Below are 25100 nucleotides of genomic sequence, written 5' to 3'. Positions count from 1 at the left end.
ACAGACTTAAACTATGTTATTGGCTTCTGGCCAAGATGAAGTAACAAGGACCAATTTGACCTCTCACCTGAAACAATGAAAACATCAGACAGGACATATGAAACAACAGTTTTCAAGAAACTGGACCTCAGGCAATAAAGTTCAGTGATCTCCAGGAGATGGGAAATAAATGAAGTGATCCCTCTAATTGCCCTACCTTACTTCTCTGAGAGAGTTTCCAGGTCATGGTAAAGGGAAGAGAAGTCCAGGCAGAGACTGGTGGACTCCCTGACTGAGGAAATGGAGCTGAGAGTCTGGGAAAACCAACGTAACTAGAGTTCACAAAGCAGAGTATCAGACAGAAAAGAAGTGCACAGACAAAGAACTCTGGAGATATGCAGAGGGATCTCTTGAGAATTCAACAAAGTATTGGTCAGTACATTTGTGTGAGGAATTCCCTGATGCCAGGAAAAGAACCACATGAAAGGATTAATAATAAGAATAACTGGATATCACACAGGGTTGTAGGAATAGTACCTGTTCCTACAAGTCAGACTGCAAAACCTCATGATACTCAGAAAGGACTTGTCTCCGTAGTTGCATATAGTGAGCTCCAGGCTAAAGGCTACTTGGACTCCTACCCAACGAATCTTACACACTAGACCTAAAAGAATAAAACTGTTCTCAGTAACTTAATTTCACCCAAAACAAAGCCCAAGCATTTTACAGGAATACATATATATATATATATATTAGCACACAATAAACTAAACCTCACAATATCTGGGATCATATGAAAAATTGCCAAGCATGCAAAGAAGTAGGAAAATATGACCCATACTGAGGAGAAAAGGCAATCAATCAAAACTAACCCATAATCCATACAGATGTTAGAATTGGCAGAAAAGAACATTTAAAAAGTTATTATACATGAAGAAAAGTTATTACAACTGCATTTCATATGTTAAAAAACCCAGAATAAACACTGAAAATGTTAAGTATAGGCATGGAAAATGTAAAACAGACCCAAATTGCGCTTCTAGAGATTAAAAACAATGTCTAAATCAAAAAGACATTGAACGAGGTTAATGGCAGATTAGACACTGCAGAAGAAAGGGTCAGTGAACATTAAGGCATAGTAATAGAAACTATCCAAAATGAAACAAAAAGAGTAACAAAACAAAACAACAACAAAAATGAATAGAGCCTCAGTGAGTTGTGCAACAACTTCAAGTGGCCTAATACACGGGTACTTAGAGTCCATGCAGGAGAGGAGAAATACAAAAATTTGAAGAAATAATAGCCAACACTTTTCCAAATTGGTAAACACTATAAACCCACAAAGTCAAGAAGATCAATGAACTTTAGGCATAAGAAACATGGACAAAACTACACCAAGGCACAAAAAATAATCAAATTGCTCAAAACCAGCAATAAAGAGAAAAATTTAAAAGTAGCCAGAGGAAAAAACTATACACTACGTACAGAGGAAGAAAGATAACAATGACAGCAGAATTCTTGTTGGAAACAATGTAAAGGAGAACTCAGTGGAATAACACCTTTAAAGTACTGCATTGAATTCTATCAAGCTAGAATTCTATACCCAGATCTGTCCAAACAAAAGCAAAATAAAGACTATCTCAGACATACAAAAGCTGAAAGAATTCATTACTAGTAGACTTTCACTGTAAGAAATGGTAAAAGAAGTATTTTTAAGCAGAAGGAAAATGACACTTGTTTGGAATATGGATCTACACAAAAGATTAAGAATACTGGAATTGGGACTTCCCTGGTGGTTCAGTGGTTAAGAATCTGCCTGCCAGTGCACGGAACACGGGTCCCATCCCTGGTCTCGGAAAGTCCCACATGCTGTGGAGCAACTAAGTCCGTGTGCCACAACTTCTGAGCCCGCGTGTCTAGAGCCCGTACTCCACAACAAGAGAAGCCACCGCAATGAGAAGCCCGTGCACCGCAATGAAGACCCAATGCAGCCAAAAAAGAAAAAAGGAAACAAAAAATCCTGGGAATATACTTTTCAGAAAAGAACAAAGTGTATCTCAGTCCTCATGACTAAAGAGAAGAATCAAGTAGTAGTAGGTGGAAAGGTGGCTTTGATTCTCAGTTTGTGGGTTCTGAATCTGAATGAATTATTGTCCTTACCTCAATGAGACACAGAATTGTAACCAAAATCGTCACTACTACAGTTACAGATATTGCCAAGATGAGTTTGTTGTTACAGCCACATCCTGGAACTTCTTTTGTGAGCTAAAAAAATAAATAACAATTTTTTAAAAACAAGGAGATACAAGGGATGAAAGCTAACTCTTCTTAAACCTATTCTAAACAATAGCTAACTATTCTTAAACTACTATAAAACCCAATCCTTTCAGGCGAGTAGCTTCTATAAGAACAAGCTAAATTTAATGTTATTAATCTTATCATTAGCCTTTTCTTCTACAATTTATTTATCTACAATTTAGTTGTCTTGTGTTATGTCCTCTTCTCGTCTACCCTAGGAATAGTGGCACACTCTCTAAATGAGCCAAGTGGGAGATCACTGTCTTAGCCAGTTTCACGGCTGAAGATACGATACAGACTAGGAGCCCGTGGTATTCCTGCCTGGGCACGTTCATGGCATGTCCTAAACTGAGTAAAAGTCCAGGTCCCATGTTTCAGGGGTTCTCCTCACCTCACTTGACTCCTGCTCTTTCTGCTCACTCTGGGCTTCTGTGCTCTCACTGACAGAGTTGTCACTTTTCCACTGGTCCGTATCCCATTCCGCTTTGGACACCTTTACTTCTTGCTGCTTGCTGAGAAGCTTCATCAGGAGGCCTGTTCTAGAGATGAGGTTGGCACAGGCCAGCTGCACGTGGGTCTCCGAGCAGTCTATTTTCAACGTCTGGATAACATGAGAAATGAGCCTTCGCATGTCATTGTTGGGGATGAGGGACAGCAGCTGCTGCTTTAGCTGAGTTTCAACTTGATCACCCGGGGATGTGAGCCCTGGGAAAGTGAAGCCTGTGGGCTTAGAGGATAATTCAGTGCCCGTGTTGTGCTACTCCCATTGTGTTTCGTTGGTGTGTTGAACAGTTGGCATACTGTTGTCTGCAGCAACAGTAGAATGTGCAGTGGAGACGTTCCTATGGGTAGTGTTTCCAGGGCTGGTTCCTCCTGGCAGACTAGAGTTTCCTGTAGAAATAATTTCTTCAGAAACATTTTGTGCAGTATTGTTTTCTGAAGTAGTGTTTTCTATCGAAGGGTCTGAAAGAGAAAATAATTCTGGAAAAGGATTTCCCTGAGAAGTCACTTCTCCTGAAGATGAAACAGCCTCTCGCGGAGGGGAATTTATGAGACTCCTCCCTACAGAGAACGGAGGGCTTGCAAGCATCATTCTATTGGGTGAACTTTTCTTTCTGAACTTTCGACTCCTTTTGACTTTGGGTTTTCTGTGGACCCGATGAGTCCTAATTTTATGGAAGATGTATTTTTTCCCAGAATGTGAGATTAGTTCAAAATCCTTAATATTTCTAACTCTAGCCTTTGCATCTTCTAAAACAAGTATAGTGTTGGATAAGTCTTTTGATTTGCTTTTAACCTCAGGTGGGGATTTTGGAGGGATGGAGGCAGAAGGCCTGCCCTTGAAGTACTGTTTCAGGGTAGAGGAACCTGCTGCCTTGTGTTCCTTTATGAATGAAGACTCTGCATTGGAGGACTTTCCCACCAGCTTCCTGGGCCTCTGCACCATGAGTAGCTGATTCAGCTTTCTTGGGGATGGCCTCCTGAGCCTTCTTTCTTCGGCAGTGCTCGCCATAGATGGCTGGGCATTCTGTTTCCTCATGACGCTCTCATCTCCCACTGCTTGGAGGTGCATCTTCTGTAGGCCCCTCGGGCCCTTGAGGACCCTGTTCACTCTCAGCAGCTTTTCCTCTGTACTCTTAGTCTTTGCTAGGCTGTCTTTCTGTGGTTGGGCAGTTACCAACTTCTTTTGAAAGATGTAGCGTTTATACATGGCACTTAAAAGGTTGGAACGTGTACGCGTGGCAGGTTTTTCTTCCTTTTTCACCTCATCCATTTTTTCTTGAGTTTCTGCATCTAACCAATTTTCCAGAAAATGGAGTTTCCTCAATCTATTTTTATTAGTTGAATTGTTGCGTACACGTTTAACAGAAGGGCTCCTTGTATTGTTTTTCAAAAGGCCCAGCGGCATATCTCCATCTTGTGTATTTGAAAAAAGAACTTGAAGGAATGGTAATAATGTTGATTCCACATCTCCTAGATTTCCCTCTGAGATATAAGGCAGTATGTAATTTCGTGCCCTGATAATATCACTGGTATTATTAAAGTCCAGCTGCTCATTCATGAAGCCTGACAAGCTGACAGCACTTTTATCTGAGGATGCCCTCTCTGACTCAATAGTCGGCTCGGGGCTGTTGTTCTTCTTCCACGCTTGTAACACCTTCATCAACGATCCTTCTGCATTCCCTAGAGATGTTTCTTCATCTCTCAAAAAAGAGGAGACTGTTTTTGATCATTGAAGACTGATGGGACAGCTTTTTGTCAGGCCACAGCCAAATAAATTAGGAATCAGTCAACGTTTGAGTGCCACTTAGGAGAAAAAGAAACCCACACTTAAGCCTATGACTGGCAACAACAAAATGTGAAAAAGGTATCTCTTGAAAAAGTGGCTATCTACTCAGAAAATTCTGTAGCGTGAAATATAGTAACTATATTCAGGATTACTCCACTGGTTCCCAGGGGCCAGTACTCAAGAAAAGCCAAGGCTGGAAGACAAATACTCCCCATCTCAGCTGGACTCTCTGCAGATCTACTGTGACTCCTCACATTCACATACCCCATCCTGTCCTGCCTCAGAGGCAGAGGAGTGTGAGGCTTCCTCTCTCCACCTCTTCAGTGTGCTTGTGTTCTTGCCACTATCACAGATGTCCACGACAACAACCGCCGCTAACAGGTGGTCACCTGGACATTCTCTTCTCCACCCACCCACCGAGTCCTTTGCTCAGTCCCTGCTTCCATATATCCCAGCCGCCATAACAGAAGGCTCTATACAGAAAAAAACACTATGTCCGCCGTGGCTCTTTGCTAAAATTTGGGCAGGGATCTAGGGTATATGTTACGAGAGTTGCCAGATTGTTTGTCAACGTGGAATGTTCAACAAATCAATGGAATAATACTTGAGGTCCTAAAATGCAGAAGGGAGAAAGCAACTTGTGTCAGATGGCTACTTTGCTTTCATTTCATTTTACTTCTAATATTTCCAGCTTTACTTGGGGAACCATCCAAAGCTTATAACTGTGTGAAGGTAATGTGTACCATTGTGTAGCTGGGCTTCTCTTCCAAAAGGATTAGAAGTATTTTTGGTCAGGGTCAAAGGAGGAGGGAAGGGTCATGAGAAAGGAGGAGCATGGGCTTGCAGAGAGCCCCAAAACGGGGACAGGAGATCGGGGCCCTAGGGTCATAGCACTTAACACCTCTGATTTTGTTTTTCCTCGCCTGTAAAAGGAGATGAAAAATGCCTTTTCTGTACACTTCTGGGCGAGAAGGGAGTAATATAATTAGTCAAAAAATTGTTTGGGGCAGTTCCCTGGTGGTCTAGTGGTTAGGACCCAGCACTTTCCCTGCTGTGGCCCGCGGTCAATCCCTGGTTGGGGAACTAAGATCCCACAAGCTGTGTGGCACGGCCAATAAAAAAAAAAATTGTGTTGAAAAATCAGCAATATTGTCTTTATAGAAGTAGCAAAGTGTTATTATATATGACGTGCTCTAGATCACTGAAAGAGACCTGTATTCAAGCTACCTGGGCAGGAAAGCACGTTTTGGAAGTCATCAAGTTAGTGCCAATAAATCTAATATATAGAAAAATAGTTGAAAGCCCCTGAGTGTTTTGTGGATAGAAAAGCTTGAGATTCAGAAGAAGTTCAGAGCTGGACAGTCTAAGAATAAACTAGCTCTCCCATCCATTAGAAGGGCTAGGTAGCAGCTTCTGGTTATGGAACCAGAAACTCTCAGGCTCCCAATAGGACATAAAACAGCATCACTTGTACTCTTTATAAAATTGCAGAAACAAATAAAAGAAACAAAAATATATTTACACCTGTCCTAGAAGACAAAGGGTAGTTGAGACCTAATGTATATAAGATCAGTTTACAAACTGTGATGCACTCTACGAATAAGTTCTCATTTGCAGAGAGCACAGCATAGGATATGTGGCCATTAATGTTAATTCCCTTCCCCCTTCCATGCCTTTCTCTTGTTCCTTTATGTATGCGGATCAGTTACATTATTAAGCTAACTATGTACCTGAGCTCTTATTAGCTTAACAATGTAACCAAGAATCTGATTTTTAGCAAGGGGGTAGTTCTTAGAAACGTAGGGAGCTGGAACGCTGAATGAATGAATTAAAATAATGCAATTACATCATTAATTTGAAAATTTATCATCATTGATTAAAAATAAAAATTATTAAAAAATTAAATTAAAATTTAAAAATTTATTATCCCGCAATTGAGACTCACCACAACGTGTGACGTCTGTCAGGCATTCACTGTCACAACGCAGCTTGACTGTCTTACAGACAACCTCAATAGTGTTTTTAAATTGGCAGAGGCAGCAGGCCATACGGCTAGGTAAGACCCTATAAAGGGAAACACAGGTAATTAAATTCGTGGTAAAAGAGTTACTTGAGTAGGTAGAAGAGGTAGGCCAAGGCCACCACAGACCAGTGCAAAAAGGAGTTCTTGGGGCATATGGACTGGAGAACTGGATAGCGGCCGGTTGGCCAATTGCTGCTCTTGACTGTTGTAAATAAACAAAGAGGAGAAGAGAGGTGCCCAGCAGAAGGATTAGGATGGCAGTAGGTATGGTATGCCTAGAAAAAAGGGAATAGGGATTAGAATTGGGTGACATTGATCTGTAGTTTAATTCAGAAGTATCTCCTTCCAACCCGAAAGCCTCACTTGGGGTTGAGAGTACACAGGAAGAAGGCGGACTTCTAAGAAGAGTCTGAATAAGACCGCACCTTCTGGAGTCCTTTTCTCAGTTCCTATTTGTGAGTAGTAATATATTAGAAATCATTCTAGTAAGAAAAAAGCATCGTGTGGTTAAACAATAACAGAGATCGCATTGGCCAAATCTGGACAAAAGGAACATTCCAAAGAATAACATTATCATTATAATAAGGTATAACATAGTTAATTTTTAAAAAAGCACATGAGTTCATAATGATACTCAAAATGAAAAGTGGGGGGGGCTCTTCTTTATAGAATAATGTCAGCTAATAAATGCAAAAGGAATGACAGAATTAGGAAAGTGTCATTTTGCAACTATCAATGTAATAATCGATTCAGACAAGGATTATCATTGATGCACAGTTGGGTGAAGAGTTGTTTGAAAGTAGGATCTTCACTGATCCCAACGTATCACCCCACATATTATTTATCAATTACCAAGGGGAAAAATAACTTTACAATGGAGAGATATGCAACATACCACCTTAGTCAAGTGATCAAACTTAGCACTGGGCCACCTGAAGTGATGAAGTATGAAGAATACATCACCTATATAGTATTCTTCCCCAAAATGTTTACTTTGAATCTAATGAGGAAACAGACAAATCCAGATTGTGGGGCAATTTACAAGACAACTGGCTTAGACTCTTCAAAAATGCCAATGTCATAAAACATCAAAAAAAATAGTAGGGAAATATTCTAGATTAAAGGAAACAAAGACATGACATGCAATGCCTAATCTTTAACTGGACCCTGTATCAAAACAAAACAGACTTAAACTATGTTATTGGCTTCTGGCCAAGATGAAGTAACAAGGACCAATTTGACCTCTCACCTGAAACAATGAAAACATCAGACAGGACATATGAAACAACAGTTTTCAAGAAACTGGACCTCAGGCAATAAAGTTCAGTGATCTCCAGGAGATGGGAAATAAATGAAGTGATCCCTCTAATTGCCCTACCTTACTTCTCTGAGAGAGTTTCCAGGTCATGGTAAAGGGAAGAGAAGTCCAGGCAGAGACTGGTGGACTCCCTGACTGAGGAAATGGAGCTGAGAGTCTGGGAAAACCAACGTAACTAGAGTTCACAAAGCAGAGTATCAGACAGAAAAGAAGTGCACAGACAAAGAACTCTGGAGATATGCAGAGGGATCTCTTGAGAATTCAACAAAGTATTGGTCAGTACATTTGTGTGAGGAATTCCCTGATGCCAGGAAAAGAACCACATGAAAGGATTAATAATAAGAATAACTGGATATCACACAGGGTTGTAGGAATAGTACCTGTTCCTACAAGTCAGACTGCAAAACCTCATGATACTCAGAAAGGACTTGTCTCCGTAGTTGCATATAGTGAGCTCCAGGCTAAAGGCTACTTGGACTCCTACCCAACGAATCTTACACACTAGACCTAAAAGAATAAAACTGTTCTCAGTAACTTAATTTCACCCAAAACAAAGCCCAAGCATTTTACAGGAATACATATATATATATATATATTAGCACACAATAAACTAAACCTCACAATATCTGGGATCATATGAAAAATTGCCAAGCATGCAAAGAAGTAGGAAAATATGACCCATACTGAGGAGAAAAGGCAATCAATCAAAACTAACCCATAATCCATACAGATGTTAGAATTGGCAGAAAAGAACATTTAAAAAGTTATTATACATGAAGAAAAGTTATTACAACTGCATTTCATATGTTAAAAAACCCAGAATAAACACTGAAAATGTTAAGTATAGGCATGGAAAATGTAAAACAGACCCAAATTGCGCTTCTAGAGATTAAAAACAATGTCTAAATCAAAAAGACATTGAACGAGGTTAATGGCAGATTAGACACTGCAGAAGAAAGGGTCAGTGAACATTAAGGCATAGTAATAGAAACTATCCAAAATGAAACAAAAAGAGTAACAAAACAAAACAACAACAAAAATGAATAGAGCCTCAGTGAGTTGTGCAACAACTTCAAGTGGCCTAATACACGGGTACTTAGAGTCCATGCAGGAGAGGAGAAATACAAAAATTTGAAGAAATAATAGCCAACACTTTTCCAAATTGGTAAACACTATAAACCCACAAAGTCAAGAAGATCAATGAACTTTAGGCATAAGAAACATGGACAAAACTACACCAAGGCACAAAAAATAATCAAATTGCTCAAAACCAGCAATAAAGAGAAAAATTTAAAAGTAGCCAGAGGAAAAAACTATACACTACGTACAGAGGAAGAAAGATAACAATGACAGCAGAATTCTTGTTGGAAACAATGTAAAGGAGAACTCAGTGGAATAACACCTTTAAAGTACTGCATTGAATTCTATCAAGCTAGAATTCTATACCCAGATCTGTCCAAACAAAAGCAAAATAAAGACTATCTCAGACATACAAAAGCTGAAAGAATTCATTACTAGTAGACTTTCACTGTAAGAAATGGTAAAAGAAGTATTTTTAAGCAGAAGGAAAATGACACTTGTTTGGAATATGGATCTACACAAAAGATTAAGAATACTGGAATTGGGACTTCCCTGGTGGTTCAGTGGTTAAGAATCTGCCTGCCAGTGCACGGAACACGGGTCCCATCCCTGGTCTCGGAAAGTCCCACATGCTGTGGAGCAACTAAGTCCGTGTGCCACAACTTCTGAGCCCGCGTGTCTAGAGCCCGTACTCCACAACAAGAGAAGCCACCGCAATGAGAAGCCCGTGCACCGCAATGAAGACCCAACGCAGCCAAAAAAGAAAAAAGGAAACAAAAAATCCTGGGAATATACTTTTCAGAAAAGAACAAAGTGTATCTCAGTCCTCATGACTAAAGAGAAGAATCAAGTAGTAGTAGGTGGAAAGGTGGCTTTGATTCTCAGTTTGTGGGTTCTGAATCTGAATGAATTATTGTCCTTACCTCAATGAGACACAGAATTGTAACCAAAATCGTCACTACTACAGTTACAGATATTGCCAAGATGAGTTTGTTGTTACAGCCACATCCTGGAACTTCTTTTGTGAGCTAAAAAAATAAATAACAATTTTTTAAAAACAAGGAGATACAAGGGATGAAAGCTAACTCTTCTTAAACCTATTCTAAACAATAGCTAACTATTCTTAAACTACTATAAAACCCAATCCTTTCAGGCGAGTAGCTTCTATAAGAACAAGCTAAATTTAATGTTATTAATCTTATCATTAGCCTTTTCTTCTACAATTTATTTATCTACAATTTAGTTGTCTTGTGTTATGTCCTCTTCTCGTCTACCCTAGGAATAGTGGCACACTCTCTAAATGAGCCAAGTGGGAGATCACTGTCTTAGCCAGTTTCACGGCTGAAGATACGATACAGACTAGGAGCCCGTGGTATTCCTGCCTGGGCACGTTCATGGCATGTCCTAAACTGAGTAAAAGTCCAGGTCCCATGTTTCAGGGGTTCTCCTCACCTCACTTGACTCCTGCTCTTTCTGCTCACTCTGGGCTTCTGTGCTCTCACTGACAGAGTTGTCACTTTTCCACTGGTCCGTATCCCATTCCGCTTTGGACACCTTTACTTCTTGCTGCTTGCTGAGAAGCTTCATCAGGAGGCCTGTTCTAGAGATGAGGTTGGCACAGGCCAGCTGCACGTGGGTCTCCGAGCAGTCTATTTTCAACGTCTGGATAACATGAGAAATGAGCCTTCGCATGTCATTGTTGGGGATGAGGGACAGCAGCTGCTGCTTTAGCTGAGTTTCAACTTGATCACCCGGGGATGTGAACCCTAGGAAAGTGAAGCCTGTGGGCTTAGAGGATAATTCAGTGCCCGTGTTGTGCTACTCCCATTGTGTTTCGTTGGTGTGTTGAACAGTTGGCATACTGTTGTCTGCAGCAACAGTAGAATGTGCAGTGGAGACGTTCCTATGGGTAGTGTTTCCAGGGCTGGTTCCTCCTGGCAGACTAGAGTTTCCTGTAGAAATAATTTCTTCAGAAACATTTTGTGCAGTATTGTTTTCTGAAGTAGTGTTTTCTATCGAAGGGTCTGAAAGAGAAAATAATTCTGGAAAAGGATTTCCCTGAGAAGTCACTTCTCCTGAAGATGAAACAGCCTCTCGCGGAGGGGAATTTATGAGACTCCTCCCTACAGAGAACGGAGGGCTTGCAAGCATCATTCTATTGGGTGAACTTTTCTTTCTGAACTTTCGACTCCTTTTGACTTTGGGTTTTCTGTGGACCCGATGAGTCCTAATTTTATGGAAGATGTATTTTTTCCCAGAATGTGAGATTAGTTCAAAATCCTTAATATTTCTAACTCTAGCCTTTGCATCTTCTAAAACAAGTATAGTGTTGGATAAGTCTTTTGATTTGCTTTTAACCTCAGGTGGGGATTTTGGAGGGATGGAGGCAGAAGGCCTGCCCTTGAAGTACTGTTTCAGGGTAGAGGAACCTGCTGCCTTGTGTTCCTTTATGAATGAAGACTCTGCATTGGAGGACTTTCCCACCAGCTTCCTGGGCCTCTGCACCATGAGTAGCTGATTCAGCTTTCTTGGGGATGGCCTCCTGAGCCTTCTTTCTTCGGCAGTGCTCGCCATAGATGGCTGGGCATTCTGTTTCCTCATGACGCTCTCATCTCCCACTGCTTGGAGGTGCATCTTCTGTAGGCCCCTCGGGCCCTTGAGGACCCTGTTCACTCTCAGCAGCTTTTCCTCTGTACTCTTAGTCTTTGCTAGGCTGTCTTTCTGTGGTTGGGCAGTTACCAACTTCTTTTGAAAGATGTAGCGTTTATACATGGCACTTAAAAGGTTGGAACGTGTACGCGTGGCAGGTTTTTCTTCCTTTTTCATCTCATCCATTTTTTCTTGAGTTTCTGCATCTAACCAATTTTCCAGAAAATGGAGTTTCCTCAATCTATTTTTATTAGTTGAATTGTTGCGTACACGTTTAACAGAAGGGCTCCTTGTATTGTTTTTCAAAAGGCCCAGCGGCATATCTCCATCTTGTGTATTTGAAAAAAGAACTTGAAGGAATGGTAATAATGTTGATTCCACATCTCCTAGATTTCCCTCTGAGATATAAGGCAGTATGTAATTTCGTGCCCTGATAATATCACTGGTATTATTAAAGTCCAGCTGCTCATTCATGAAGCCTGACAAGCTGACAGCACTTTTATCTGAGGATGCCCTCTCTGACTCAATAGTCGGCTCGGGGCTGTTGTTCTTCTTCCACGCTTGTAACACCTTCATCAACGATCCTTCTGCATTCCCTAGAGATGTTTCTTCATCTCTCAAAAAAGAGGAGACTGTTTTTGATCATTGAAGACTGATGGGACAGCTTTTTGTCAGGCCACAGCCAAATAAATTAGGAATCAGTCAACGTTTGAGTGCCACTTAGGAGAAAAAGAAACCCACACTTAAGCCTATGACTGGCAACAACAAAATGTGAAAAAGGTATCTCTTGAAAAAGTGGCTATCTACTCAGAAAATTCTGTAGCGTGAAATATAGTAACTATATTCAGGATTACTCCACTGGTTCCCAGGGGCCAGTACTCAAGAAAAGCCAAGGCTGGAAGACAAATACTCCCCATCTCAGCTGGACTCTCTGCAGATCTACTGTGACTCCTCACATTCACATACCCCATCCTGTCCTGCCTCAGAGGCAGAGGAGTGTGAGGCTTCCTCTCTCCACCTCTTCAGTGTGCTTGTGTTCTTGCCACTATCACAGATGTCCACGACAACAACCGCCGCTAACAGGTGGTCACCTGGACATTCTCTTCTCCACCCACCCACCGAGTCCTTTGCTCAGTCCCTGCTTCCATATATCCCAGCCGCCATAACAGAAGGCTCTATACAGAAAAAAACACTATGTCCGCCGTGGCTCTTTGCTAAAATTTGGGCAGGGATCTAGGGTATATGTTACGAGAGTTGCCAGATTGTTTGTCAACGTGGAATGTTCAACAAATCAATGGAATAATACTTGAGGTCCTAAAATGCAGAAGGGAGAAAGCAACTTGTGTCAGATGGCTACTTTGCTTTCATTTCATTTTACTTCTAATATTTCCAGCTTTACTTGGGGAACCATCCAAAGCTTATAACTGTGTGAAGGTAATGTGTACCATTGTGTAGCTGGGCTTCTCTTCCAAAAGGATTAGAAGTATTTTTGGTCAGGGTCAAAGGAGGAGGGAAGGGTCATGAGAAAGGAGGAGCATGGGCTTGCAGAGAGCCCCAAAACGGGGACAGGAGATCGGGGCCCTAGGGTCATAGCACTTAACACCTCTGATTTTGTTTTTCCTCGCCTGTAAAAGGAGATGAAAAATGCCTTTTCTGTACACTTCTGGGCGAGAAGGGAGTAATATAATTAGTCAAAAAATTGTTTGGGGCAGTTCCCTGGTGGTCTAGTGGTTAGGACCCAGCACTTTCCCTGCTGTGGCCCGCGGTCAATCCCTGGTTGGGGAACTAAGATCCCACAAGCTGTGTGGCACGGCCAATAAAAAAAAAAATTGTGTTGAAAAATCAGCAATATTGTCTTTATAGAAGTAGCAAAGTGTTATTATATATGACGTGCTCTAGATCACTGAAAGAGACCTGTATTCAAGCTACCTGGGCAGGAAAGCACGTTTTGGAAGTCATCAAGTTAGTGCCAATAAATCTAATATATAGAAAAATAGTTGAAAGCCCCTGAGTGTTTTGTGGATAGAAAAGCTTGAGATTCAGAAGAAGTTCAGAGCTGGACAGTCTAAGAATAAACTAGCTCTCCCATCCATTAGAAGGGCTAGGTAGCAGCTTCTGGTTATGGAACCAGAAACTCTCAGGCTCCCAATAGGACATAAAACAGCATCACTTGTACTCTTTATAAAATTGCAGAAACAAATAAAAGAAACAAAAATATATTTACACCTGTCCTAGAAGACAAAGGGTAGTTGAGACCTAATGTATATAAGATCAGTTTACAAACTGTGATGCACTCTACGAATAAGTTCTCATTTGCAGAGAGCACAGCATAGGATATGTGGCCATTAATGTTAATTCCCTTCCCCCTTCCATGCCTTTCTCTTGTTCCTTTATGTATGCGGATCAGTTACATTATTAAGCTAACTATGTACCTGAGCTCTTATTAGCTTAACAATGTAACCAAGAATCTGATTTTTAGCAAGGGGGTAGTTCTTAGAAACGTAGGGAGCTGGAACGCTGAATGAATGAATTAAAATAATGCAATTACATCATTAATTTGAAAATTTATCATCATTGATTAAAAATAAAAATTATTAAAAAATTAAATTAAAATTTAAAAATTTATTATCCCGCAATTGAGACTCACCACAACGTGTGACGTCTGTCAGGCATTCACTGTCACAACGCAGCTTGACTGTCTTACAGACAACCTCAATAGTGTTTTTAAATTGGCAGAGGCAGCAGGCCATACGGCTAGGTAAGACCCTATAAAGGGAAACACAGGTAATTAAATTCGTGGTAAAAGAGTTACTTGAGTAGGTAGAAGAGGTAGGCCAAGGCCACCACAGACCAGTGCAAAAAGGAGTTCTTGGGGCATATGGACTGGAGAACTGGATAGCGGCCGGTTGGCCAATTGCTGCTCTTGGCTGTTGTAAATAAACAAAGAGGAGAAGAGAGGTGCCCAGCAGAAGGATTAGGATGGCAGTAGGTATGGTATGCCTAGAAAAAAGGGAATAGGGATTAGAATTGGGTGACATTGATCTGTAGTTTAATTCAGAAGTATCTCCTTCCAACCCGAAAGCCTCACTTGGGGTTGAGAGTACACAGGAAGAAGGCGGACTTCTAAGAAGAGTCTGAATAAGACCGCACCTTCTGGAGTCCTTTTCTCAGTTCCTATTTGTGAGTAGTAATATATTAGAAATCATTCTAGTAAGAAAAAAGCATCGTGTGGTTAAACAATAACAGAGATCGCATTGGCCAAATCTGGACAAAAGGAACATTCCAAAGAATAACATTATCATTATAATAAGGTATAACATAGTTAATTTTTAAAAAAGCACATGAGTTCATAATGATACTCAAAATGAAAAGTGGGGGGGGCTCTTCTTTATAGAATAATGTCAGCTAATAAATGCAAAAGGAATGACAGAATTAGGAAAGTGTCATTTTGCAACTATCAATGTAATAATCGATTCAGACAAGGATTATCATTGATGCACAGTTGGGTGAAGAGTTGTTTGAAAGTAGGATCTTCACTGATCCCAACGTATCACCCCACATATTATTTATCAATTACCAAGGGGAAAAATAACTTTACAATGGAGAGATATGCAACATACCACCTTAGTCAAGTGATCAAACTTAGCACTGGGCCACCTGAAGTGATGAAGTATGAAGAATACATCACCTATATAGTATTCTTCCCCAAAATGTTTACTTTGAATCTAATGAGGAAACAGACAAATCCAGATTGTGGGGCAATTTACAAGACAACTGGCTTAGACTCTTCAAAAATGCCAATGTCATAAAACATCAAAAAAAATAGTAGGGAAATATTCTAGATTAAAGGAAACAAAGACATGACATGCAATGCCTAATCTTTAACTGGACCCTGTATCAAAACAAAACAGACTTAAACTATGTTATTGGCTTCTGGCCAAGATGAAGTAACAAGGACCAATTTGACCTCTCACCTGAAACAATGAAAACATCAGACAGGACATATGAAACAACAGTTTTCAAGAAACTGGACCTCAGGCAATAAAGTTCAGTGATCTCCAGGAGATGGGAAATAAATGAAGTGATCCCTCTAATTGCCCTACCTTACTTCTCTGAGAGAGTTTCCAGGTCATGGTAAAGGGAAGAGAAGTCCAGGCAGAGACTGGTGGACTCCCTGACTGAGGAAATGGAGCTGAGAGTCTGGGAAAACCAACGTAACTAGAGTTCACAAAGCAGAGTATCAGACAGAAAAGAAGTGCACAGACAAAGAACTCTGGAGATATGCAGAGGGATCTCTTGAGAATTCAACAAAGTATTGGTCAGTACATTTGTGTGAGGAATTCCCTGATGCCAGGAAAAGAACCACATGAAAGGATTAATAATAAGAATAACTGGATATCACACAGGGTTGTAGGAATAGTACCTGTTCCTACAAGTCAGACTGCAAAACCTCATGATACTCAGAAAGGACTTGTCTCCGTAGTTGCATATAGTGAGCTCCAGGCTAAAGGCTACTTGGACTCCTACCCAACGAATCTTACACACTAGACCTAAAAGAATAAAACTGTTCTCAGTAACTTAATTTCACCCAAAACAAAGCCCAAGCATTTTACAGGAATACATATATATATATATATATTAGCACACAATAAACTAAACCTCACAATATCTGGGATCATATGAAAAATTGCCAAGCATGCAAAGAAGTAGGAAAATATGACCCATACTGAGGAGAAAAGGCAATCAATCAAAACTAACCCATAATCCATACAGATGTTAGAATTGGCAGAAAAGAACATTTAAAAAGTTATTATACATGAAGAAAAGTTATTACAACTGCATTTCATATGTTAAAAAACCCAGAATAAACACTGAAAATGTTAAGTATAGGCATGGAAAATGTAAAACAGACCCAAATTGCGCTTCTAGAGATTAAAAACAATGTCTAAATCAAAAAGACATTGAACGAGGTTAATGGCAGATTAGACACTGCAGAAGAAAGGGTCAGTGAACATTAAGGCATAGTAATAGAAACTATCCAAAATGAAACAAAAAGAGTAACAAAACAAAACAACAACAAAAATGAATAGAGCCTCAGTGAGTTGTGCAACAACTTCAAGTGGCCTAATACACGGGTACTTAGAGTCCATGCAGGAGAGGAGAAATACAAAAATTTGAAGAAATAATAGCCAACACTTTTCCAAATTGGTAAACACTATAAACCCACAAAGTCAAGAAGATCAATGAACTTTAGGCATAAGAAACATGGACAAAACTACACCAAGGCACAAAAAATAATCAAATTGCTCAAAACCAGCAATAAAGAGAAAAATTTAAAAGTAGCCAGAGGAAAAAACTATACACTACGTACAGAGGAAGAAAGATAACAATGACAGCAGAATTCTTGTTGGAAACAATGTAAAGGAGAACTCAGTGGAATAACACCTTTAAAGTACTGCATTGAATTCTATCAAGCTAGAATTCTATACCCAGATCTGTCCAAACAAAAGCAAAATAAAGACTATCTCAGACATACAAAAGCTGAAAGAATTCATTACTAGTAGACTTTCACTGTAAGAAATGGTAAAAGAAGTATTTTTAAGCAGAAGGAAAATGACACTTGTTTGGAATATGGATCTACACAAAAGATTAAGAATACTGGAATTGGGACTTCCCTGGTGGTTCAGTGGTTAAGAATCTGCCTGCCAGTGCATGGAACACGGGTCCCATCCCTGGTCTCGGAAAGTCCCACATGCTGTGGAGCAACTAAGTCCGTGTGCCACAACTTCTGAGCCCGCGTGTCTAGAGCCCGTACTCCACAACAAGAGAAGCCACCGCAATGAGAAGCCCGTGCACCGCAATGAAGACCCAACGCAGCCAAAAAAGAAAAAAGGAAACAAAAAATCCTGGGAATATACTTTTCAGAAAAGAACAAAGTGTATCTCAGTCCTCATGACTAAAGAGAAGAATCAAGTAGTAGTAGGTGGAAAGGTGGCTTTGATTCTCAGTTTGTGGGTTCTGAATCTGAATGAATTATTGTCCTTACCTCAATGAGACACAGAATTGTAACCAAAATCGTCACTACTACAGTTACAGATATTGCCAAGATGAGTTTGTTGTTACAGCCACATCCTGGAACTTCTTTTGTGAGCTAAAAAAATAAATAACAATTTTTTAAAAACAAGGAGATACAAGGGATGAAAGCTAACTCTTCTTAAACCTATTCTAAACAATAGCTAACTATTCTTAAACTACTATAAAACCCAATCCTTTCAGGCGAGTAGCTTCTATAAGAACAAGCTAAATTTAATGTTATTAATCTTATCATTAGCCTTTTCTTCTACAATTTATTTATCTACAATTTAGTTGTCTTGTGTTATGTCCTCTTCTCGTCTACCCTAGGAATAGTGGCACACTCTCTAAATGAGCCAAGTGGGAGATCACTGTCTTAGCCAGTTTCACGGCTGAAGATACGATACAGACTAGGAGCCCGTGGTATTCCTGCCTGGGCACGTTCATGGCATGTCCTAAACTGAGTAAAAGTCCAGGTCCCATGTTTCAGGGGTTCTCCTCACCTCACTTGACTCCTGCTCTTTCTGCTCACTCTGGGCTTCTGTGCTCTCACTGACAGAGTTGTCACTTTTCCACTGGTCCGTATCCCATTCCGCTTTGGACACCTTTACTTCTTGCTGCTTGCTGAGAAGCTTCATCAGGAGGCCTGTTCTAGAGATGAGGTTGGCACAGGCCAGCTGCACGTGGGTCTCCGAGCAGTCTATTTTCAACGTCTGGATAACATGAGAAATGAGCCTTCGCATGTCATTGTTGGGGATGAGGGACAGCAGCTGCTGCTTTAGCTGAGTTTCAACTTGATCACCCGGGGATGTGAGCCCTGGGAAAGTGAAGCCTGTGGGCTTAGAGGATAATTCAGTGCCCGTGTTGTGCTACTCCCATTGTGTTTCGTTGGTGTGTTGAACAGTTGGCATACTGTTGTCTGCAGCAACAGTAGAATGTGCAGTGGAGACGTTCCTATGGGTAGTGTTTCCAGGGCTGGTTCCTCCTGGCAGACTAGAGTTTCCTGTAGAAATAATTTCTTCAGAAACATTTTGTGCAGTATTGTTTTCTGAAGTAGTGTTTTCTATCGAAGGGTCTGAAAGAGAAAATAATTCTGGAAAAGGATTTCCCTGAGAAGTCACTTCTCCTGAAGATGAAACAGCCTCTCGCGGAGGGGAATTTATGAGACTCCTCCCTACAGAGAACGGAGGGCTTGCAAGCATCATTCTATTGGGTGAACTTTTCTTTCTGAACTTTCGACTCCTTTTGACTTTGGGTTTTCTGTGGACCCGATGAGTCCTAATTTTATGGAAGATGTATTTTTTCCCAGAATGTGAGATTAGTTCAAAATCCTTAATATTTCTAACTCTAGCCTTTGCATCTTCTAAAACAAGTATAGTGTTGGATAAGTCTTTTGATTTGCTTTTAACCTCAGGTGGGGATTTTGGAGGGATGGAGGCAGAAGGCCTGCCCTTGAAGTACTGTTTCAGGGTAGAGGAACCTGCTGCCTTGTGTTCCTTTATGAATGAAGACTCTGCATTGGAGGACTTTCCCACCAGCTTCCTGGGCCTCTGCACCATGAGTAGCTGATTCAGCTTTCTTGGGGATGGCCTCCTGAGCCTTCTTTCTTCGGCAGTGCTCGCCATAGATGGCTGGGCATTCTGTTTCCTCATGACGCTCTCATCTCCCACTGCTTGGAGGTGCATCTTCTGTAGGCCCCTCGGGCCCTTGAGGACCCTGTTCACTCTCAGCAGCTTTTCCTCTGTACTCTTAGTCTTTGCTAGGCTGTCTTTCTGTGGTTGGGCAGTTACCAACTTCTTTTGAAAGATGTAGCGTTTATACATGGCACTTAAAAGGTTGGAACGTGTACGCGTGGCAGGTTTTTCTTCCTTTTTCACCTCATCCATTTTTTCTTGAGTTTCTGCATCTAACCAATTTTCCAGAAAATGGAGTTTCCTCAATCTATTTTTATTAGTTGAATTGTTGCGTACACGTTTAACAGAAGGGCTCCTTGTATTGTTTTTCAAAAGGCCCAGCGGCATATCTCCATCTTGTGTATTTGAAAAAAGAACTTGAAGGAATGGTAATAATGTTGATTCCACATCTCCTAGATTTCCCTCTGAGATATAAGGCAGTATGTAATTTCGTGCCCTGATAATATCACTGGTATTATTAAAGTCCAGCTGCTCATTCATGAAGCCTGACAAGCTGACAGCACTTTTATCTGAGGATGCCCTCTCTGACTCAATAGTCGGCTCGGGGCTGTTGTTCTTCTTCCACGCTTGTAACACCTTCATCAACGATCCTTCTGCATTCCCTAGAGATGTTTCTTCATCTCTCAAAAAAGAGGAGACTGTTTTTGATCATTGAAGACTGATGGGACAGCTTTTTGTCAGGCCACAGCCAAATAAATTAGGAATCAGTCAACGTTTGAGTGCCACTTAGGAGAAAAAGAAACCCACACTTAAGCCTATGACTGGCAACAACAAAATGTGAAAAAGGTATCTCTTGAAAAAGTGGCTATCTACTCAGAAAATTCTGTAGCGTGAAATATAGTAACTATATTCAGGATTACTCCACTGGTTCCCAGGGGCCAGTACTCAAGAAAAGCCAAGGCTGGAAGACAAATACTCCCCATCTCAGCTGGACTCTCTGCAGATCTACTGTGACTCCTCACATTCACATACCCCATCCTGTCCTGCCTCAGAGGCAGAGGAGTGTGAGGCTTCCTCTCTCCACCTCTTCAGTGTGCTTGTGTTCTTGCCACTATCACAGATGTCCACGACAACAACCGCCGCTAACAGGTGGTCACCTGGACATTCTCTTCTCCACCCACCCACCGAGTCCTTTGCTCAGTCCCTGCTTCCATATATCCCAGCCGCCATAACAGAAGGCTCTATACAGAAAAAAACACTATGTCCGCCGTGGCTCTTTGCTAAAATTTGGGCAGGGATCTAGGGTATATGTTACGAGAGTTGCCAGATTGTTTGTCAACGTGGAATGTTCAACAAATCAATGGAATAATACTTGAGGTCCTAAAATGCAGAAGGGAGAAAGCAACTTGTGTCAGATGGCTACTTTGCTTTCATTTCATTTTACTTCTAATATTTCCAGCTTTACTTGGGGAACCATCCAAAGCTTATAACTGTGTGAAGGTAATGTGTACCATTGTGTAGCTGGGCTTCTCTTCCAAAAGGATTAGAAGTATTTTTGGTCAGGGTCAAAGGAGGAGGGAAGGGTCATGAGAAAGGAGGAGCATGGGCTTGCAGAGAGCCCCAAAACGGGGACAGGAGATCGGGGCCCTAGGGTCATAGCACTTAACACCTCTGATTTTGTTTTTCCTCGCCTGTAAAAGGAGATGAAAAATGCCTTTTCTGTACACTTCTGGGCGAGAAGGGAGTAATATAATTAGTCAAAAAATTGTTTGGGGCAGTTCCCTGGTGGTCTAGTGGTTAGGACCCAGCACTTTCCCTGCTGTGGCCCGCGGTCAATCCCTGGTTGGGGAACTAAGATCCCACAAGCTGTGTGGCACGGCCAATAAAAAAAAAAATTGTGTTGAAAAATCAGCAATATTGTCTTTATAGAAGTAGCAAAGTGTTATTATATATGACGTGCTCTAGATCACTGAAAGAGACCTGTATTCAAGCTACCTGGGCAGGAAAGCACGTTTTGGAAGTCATCAAGTTAGTGCCAATAAATCTAATATATAGAAAAATAGTTGAAAGCCCCTGAGTGTTTTGTGGATAGAAAAGCTTGAGATTCAGAAGAAGTTCAGAGCTGGACAGTCTAAGAATAAACTAGCTCTCCCATCCATTAGAAGGGCTAGGTAGCAGCTTCTGGTTATGGAACCAGAAACTCTCAGGCTCCCAATAGGACATAAAACAGCATCACTTGTACTCTTTATAAAATTGCAGAAACAAATAAAAGAAACAAAAATATATTTACACCTGTCCTAGAAGACAAAGGGTAGTTGAGACCTAATGTATATAAGATCAGTTTACAAACTGTGATGCACTCTACGAATAAGTTCTCATTTGCAGAGAGCACAGCATAGGATATGTGGCCATTAATGTTAATTCCCTTCCCCCTTCCATGCCTTTCTCTTGTTCCTTTATGTATGCGGATCAGTTACATTATTAAGCTAACTATGTACCTGAGCTCTTATTAGCTTAACAATGTAACCAAGAATCTGATTTTTAGCAAGGGGGTAGTTCTTAGAAACGTAGGGAGCTGGAACGCTGAATGAATGAATTAAAATAATGCAATTACATCATTAATTTGAAAATTTATCATCATTGATTAAAAATAAAAATTATTAAAAAATTAAATTAAAATTTAAAAATTTATTATCCCGCAATTGAGACTCACCACAACGTGTGACGTCTGTCAGGCATTCACTGTCACAACGCAGCTTGACTGTCTTACAGACAACCTCAATAGTGTTTTTAAATTGGCAGAGGCAGCAGGCCATACGGCTAGGTAAGACCCTATAAAGGGAAACACAGGTAATTAAATTCGTGGTAAAAGAGTTACTTGAGTAGGTAGAAGAGGTAGGCCAAGGCCACCACAGACCAGTGCAAAAAGGAGTTCTTGGGGCATATGGACTGGAGAACTGGATAGCGGCCGGTTGGCCAATTGCTGCTCTTGACTGTTGTAAATAAACAAAGAGGAGAAGAGAGGTGCCCAGCAGAAGGATTAGGATGGCAGTAGGTATGGTATGCCTAGAAAAAAGGGAATAGGGATTAGAATTGGGTGACATTGATCTGTAGTTTAATTCAGAAGTATCTCCTTCCAACCCGAAAGCCTCACTTGGGGTTGAGAGTACACAGGAAGAAGGCGGACTTCTAAGAAGAGTCTGAATAAGACCGCACCTTCTGGAGTCCTTTTCTCAGTTCCTATTTGTGAGTAGTAATATATTAGAAATCATTCTAGTAAGAAAAAAGCATCGTGTGGTTAAACAATAACAGAGATCGCATTGGCCAAATCTGGACAAAAGGAACATTCCAAAGAATAACATTATCATTATAATAAGGTATAACATAGTTAATTTTTAAAAAAGCACATGAGTTCATAATGATACTCAAAATGAAAAGTGGGGGGGGCTCTTCTTTATAGAATAATGTCAGCTAATAAATGCAAAAGGAATGACAGAATTAGGAAAGTGTCATTTTGCAACTATCAATGTAATAATCGATTCAGACAAGGATTATCATTGATGCACAGTTGGGTGAAGAGTTGTTTGAAAGTAGGATCTTCACTGATCCCAACGTATCACCCCACATATTATTTATCAATTACCAAGGGGAAAAATAACTTTACAATGGAGAGATATGCAACATACCACCTTAGTCAAGTGATCAAACTTAGCACTGGGCCACCTGAAGTGATGAAGTATGAAGAATACATCACCTATATAGTATTCTTCCCCAAAATGTTTACTTTGAATCTAATGAGGAAACAGACAAATCCAGATTGTGGGGCAATTTACAAGACAACTGGCTTAGACTCTTCAAAAATGCCAATGTCATAAAACATCAAAAAAAATAGTAGGGAAATATTCTAGATTAAAGGAAACAAAGACATGACATGCAATGCCTAATCTTTAACTGGACCCTGTATCAAAACAAAACAGACTTAAACTATGTTATTGGCTTCTGGCCAAGATGAAGTAACAAGGACCAATTTGACCTCTCACCTGAAACAATGAAAACATCAGACAGGACATATGAAACAACAGTTTTCAAGAAACTGGACCTCAGGCAATAAAGTTCAGTGATCTCCAGGAGATGGGAAATAAATGAAGTGATCCCTCTAATTGCCCTACCTTACTTCTCTGAGAGAGTTTCCAGGTCATGGTAAAGGGAAGAGAAGTCCAGGCAGAGACTGGTGGACTCCCTGACTGAGGAAATGGAGCTGAGAGTCTGGGAAAACCAACGTAACTAGAGTTCACAAAGCAGAGTATCAGACAGAAAAGAAGTGCACAGACAAAGAACTCTGGAGATATGCAGAGGGATCTCTTGAGAATTCAACAAAGTATTGGTCAGTACATTTGTGTGAGGAATTCCCTGATGCCAGGAAAAGAACCACATGAAAGGATTAATAATAAGAATAACTGGATATCACACAGGGTTGTAGGAATAGTACCTGTTCCTACAAGTCAGACTGCAAAACCTCATGATACTCAGAAAGGACTTGTCTCCGTAGTTGCATATAGTGAGCTCCAGGCTAAAGGCTACTTGGACTCCTACCCAACGAATCTTACACACTAGACCTAAAAGAATAAAACTGTTCTCAGTAACTTAATTTCACCCAAAACAAAGCCCAAGCATTTTACAGGAATACATATATATATATATATATTAGCACACAATAAACTAAACCTCACAATATCTGGGATCATATGAAAAATTGCCAAGCATGCAAAGAAGTAGGAAAATATGACCCATACTGAGGAGAAAAGGCAATCAATCAAAACTAACCCATAATCCATACAGATGTTAGAATTGGCAGAAAAGAACATTTAAAAAGTTATTATACATGAAGAAAAGTTATTACAACTGCATTTCATATGTTAAAAAACCCAGAATAAACACTGAAAATGTTAAGTATAGGCATGGAAAATGTAAAACAGACCCAAATTGCGCTTCTAGAGATTAAAAACAATGTCTAAATCAAAAAGACATTGAACGAGGTTAATGGCAGATTAGACACTGCAGAAGAAAGGGTCAGTGAACATTAAGGCATAGTAATAGAAACTATCCAAAATGAAACAAAAAGAGTAACAAAACAAAACAACAACAAAAATGAATAGAGCCTCAGTGAGTTGTGCAACAACTTCAAGTGGCCTAATACACGGGTACTTAGAGTCCATGCAGGAGAGGAGAAATACAAAAATTTGAAGAAATAATAGCCAACACTTTTCCAAATTGGTAAACACTATAAACCCACAAAGTCAAGAAGATCAATGAACTTTAGGCATAAGAAACATGGACAAAACTACACCAAGGCACAAAAAATAATCAAATTGCTCAAAACCAGCAATAAAGAGAAAAATTTAAAAGTAGCCAGAGGAAAAAACTATACACTACGTACAGAGGAAGAAAGATAACAATGACAGCAGAATTCTTGTTGGAAACAATGTAAAGGAGAACTCAGTGGAATAACACCTTTAAAGTACTGCATTGAATTCTATCAAGCTAGAATTCTATACCCAGATCTGTCCAAACAAAAGCAAAATAAAGACTATCTCAGACATACAAAAGCTGAAAGAATTCATTACTAGTAGACTTTCACTGTAAGAAATGGTAAAAGAAGTATTTTTAAGCAGAAGGAAAATGACACTTGTTTGGAATATGGATCTACACAAAAGATTAAGAATACTGGAATTGGGACTTCCCTGGTGGTTCAGTGGT

At 40.3% G+C, this 25100-nt stretch overlaps 1 protein-coding gene across 25 annotated transcripts in view; it reads right to left on the bottom strand.

The window, feature by feature from the left end:
• The window catches only part of LOC309654115 (leucine-rich repeat-containing protein 37A2-like), a gene marked incomplete at its 5' end in the record, with an annotated part of 87580 nt that overhangs the window by 19848 nt on the left and 42632 nt on the right, over window positions 1-25100 (bottom strand). For 12 of the 25 annotated variants that reach the window (XM_082478771.1, XM_082478738.1, XM_082478742.1 and 9 more), the window contains 5 exons: window positions 2140-2244; window positions 2669-6631; window positions 9912-10016; window positions 14285-14403; window positions 17684-22175. Coding sequence is in view for 13 of the 25 variants with exons in the window: in XM_082478769.1 (XP_082334895.1) it covers window positions 10807-12251; window positions 14285-14675 (1836 nt within the window). Of the gene's footprint in view, window positions 1-2139; window positions 2245-2668; window positions 6632-8895; window positions 12252-14284; window positions 16196-17683; window positions 22176-25100 lie in introns of those variants that run through there. The other 13 variants (XM_082478749.1, XM_082478753.1, XM_082478758.1 and 10 more) reach the window with 10 other exon arrangements.

This window comes from Balaenoptera physalus, assembly GCF_965194825.1.
Source record: "Balaenoptera physalus genome assembly, contig: HAP1_SCAFFOLD_2034, whole genome shotgun sequence".
Taxonomy (NCBI): domain Eukaryota; kingdom Metazoa; phylum Chordata; class Mammalia; order Artiodactyla; family Balaenopteridae; genus Balaenoptera; species Balaenoptera physalus.
This window is presented reverse-complemented; position numbering and strand designations above follow the sequence as displayed.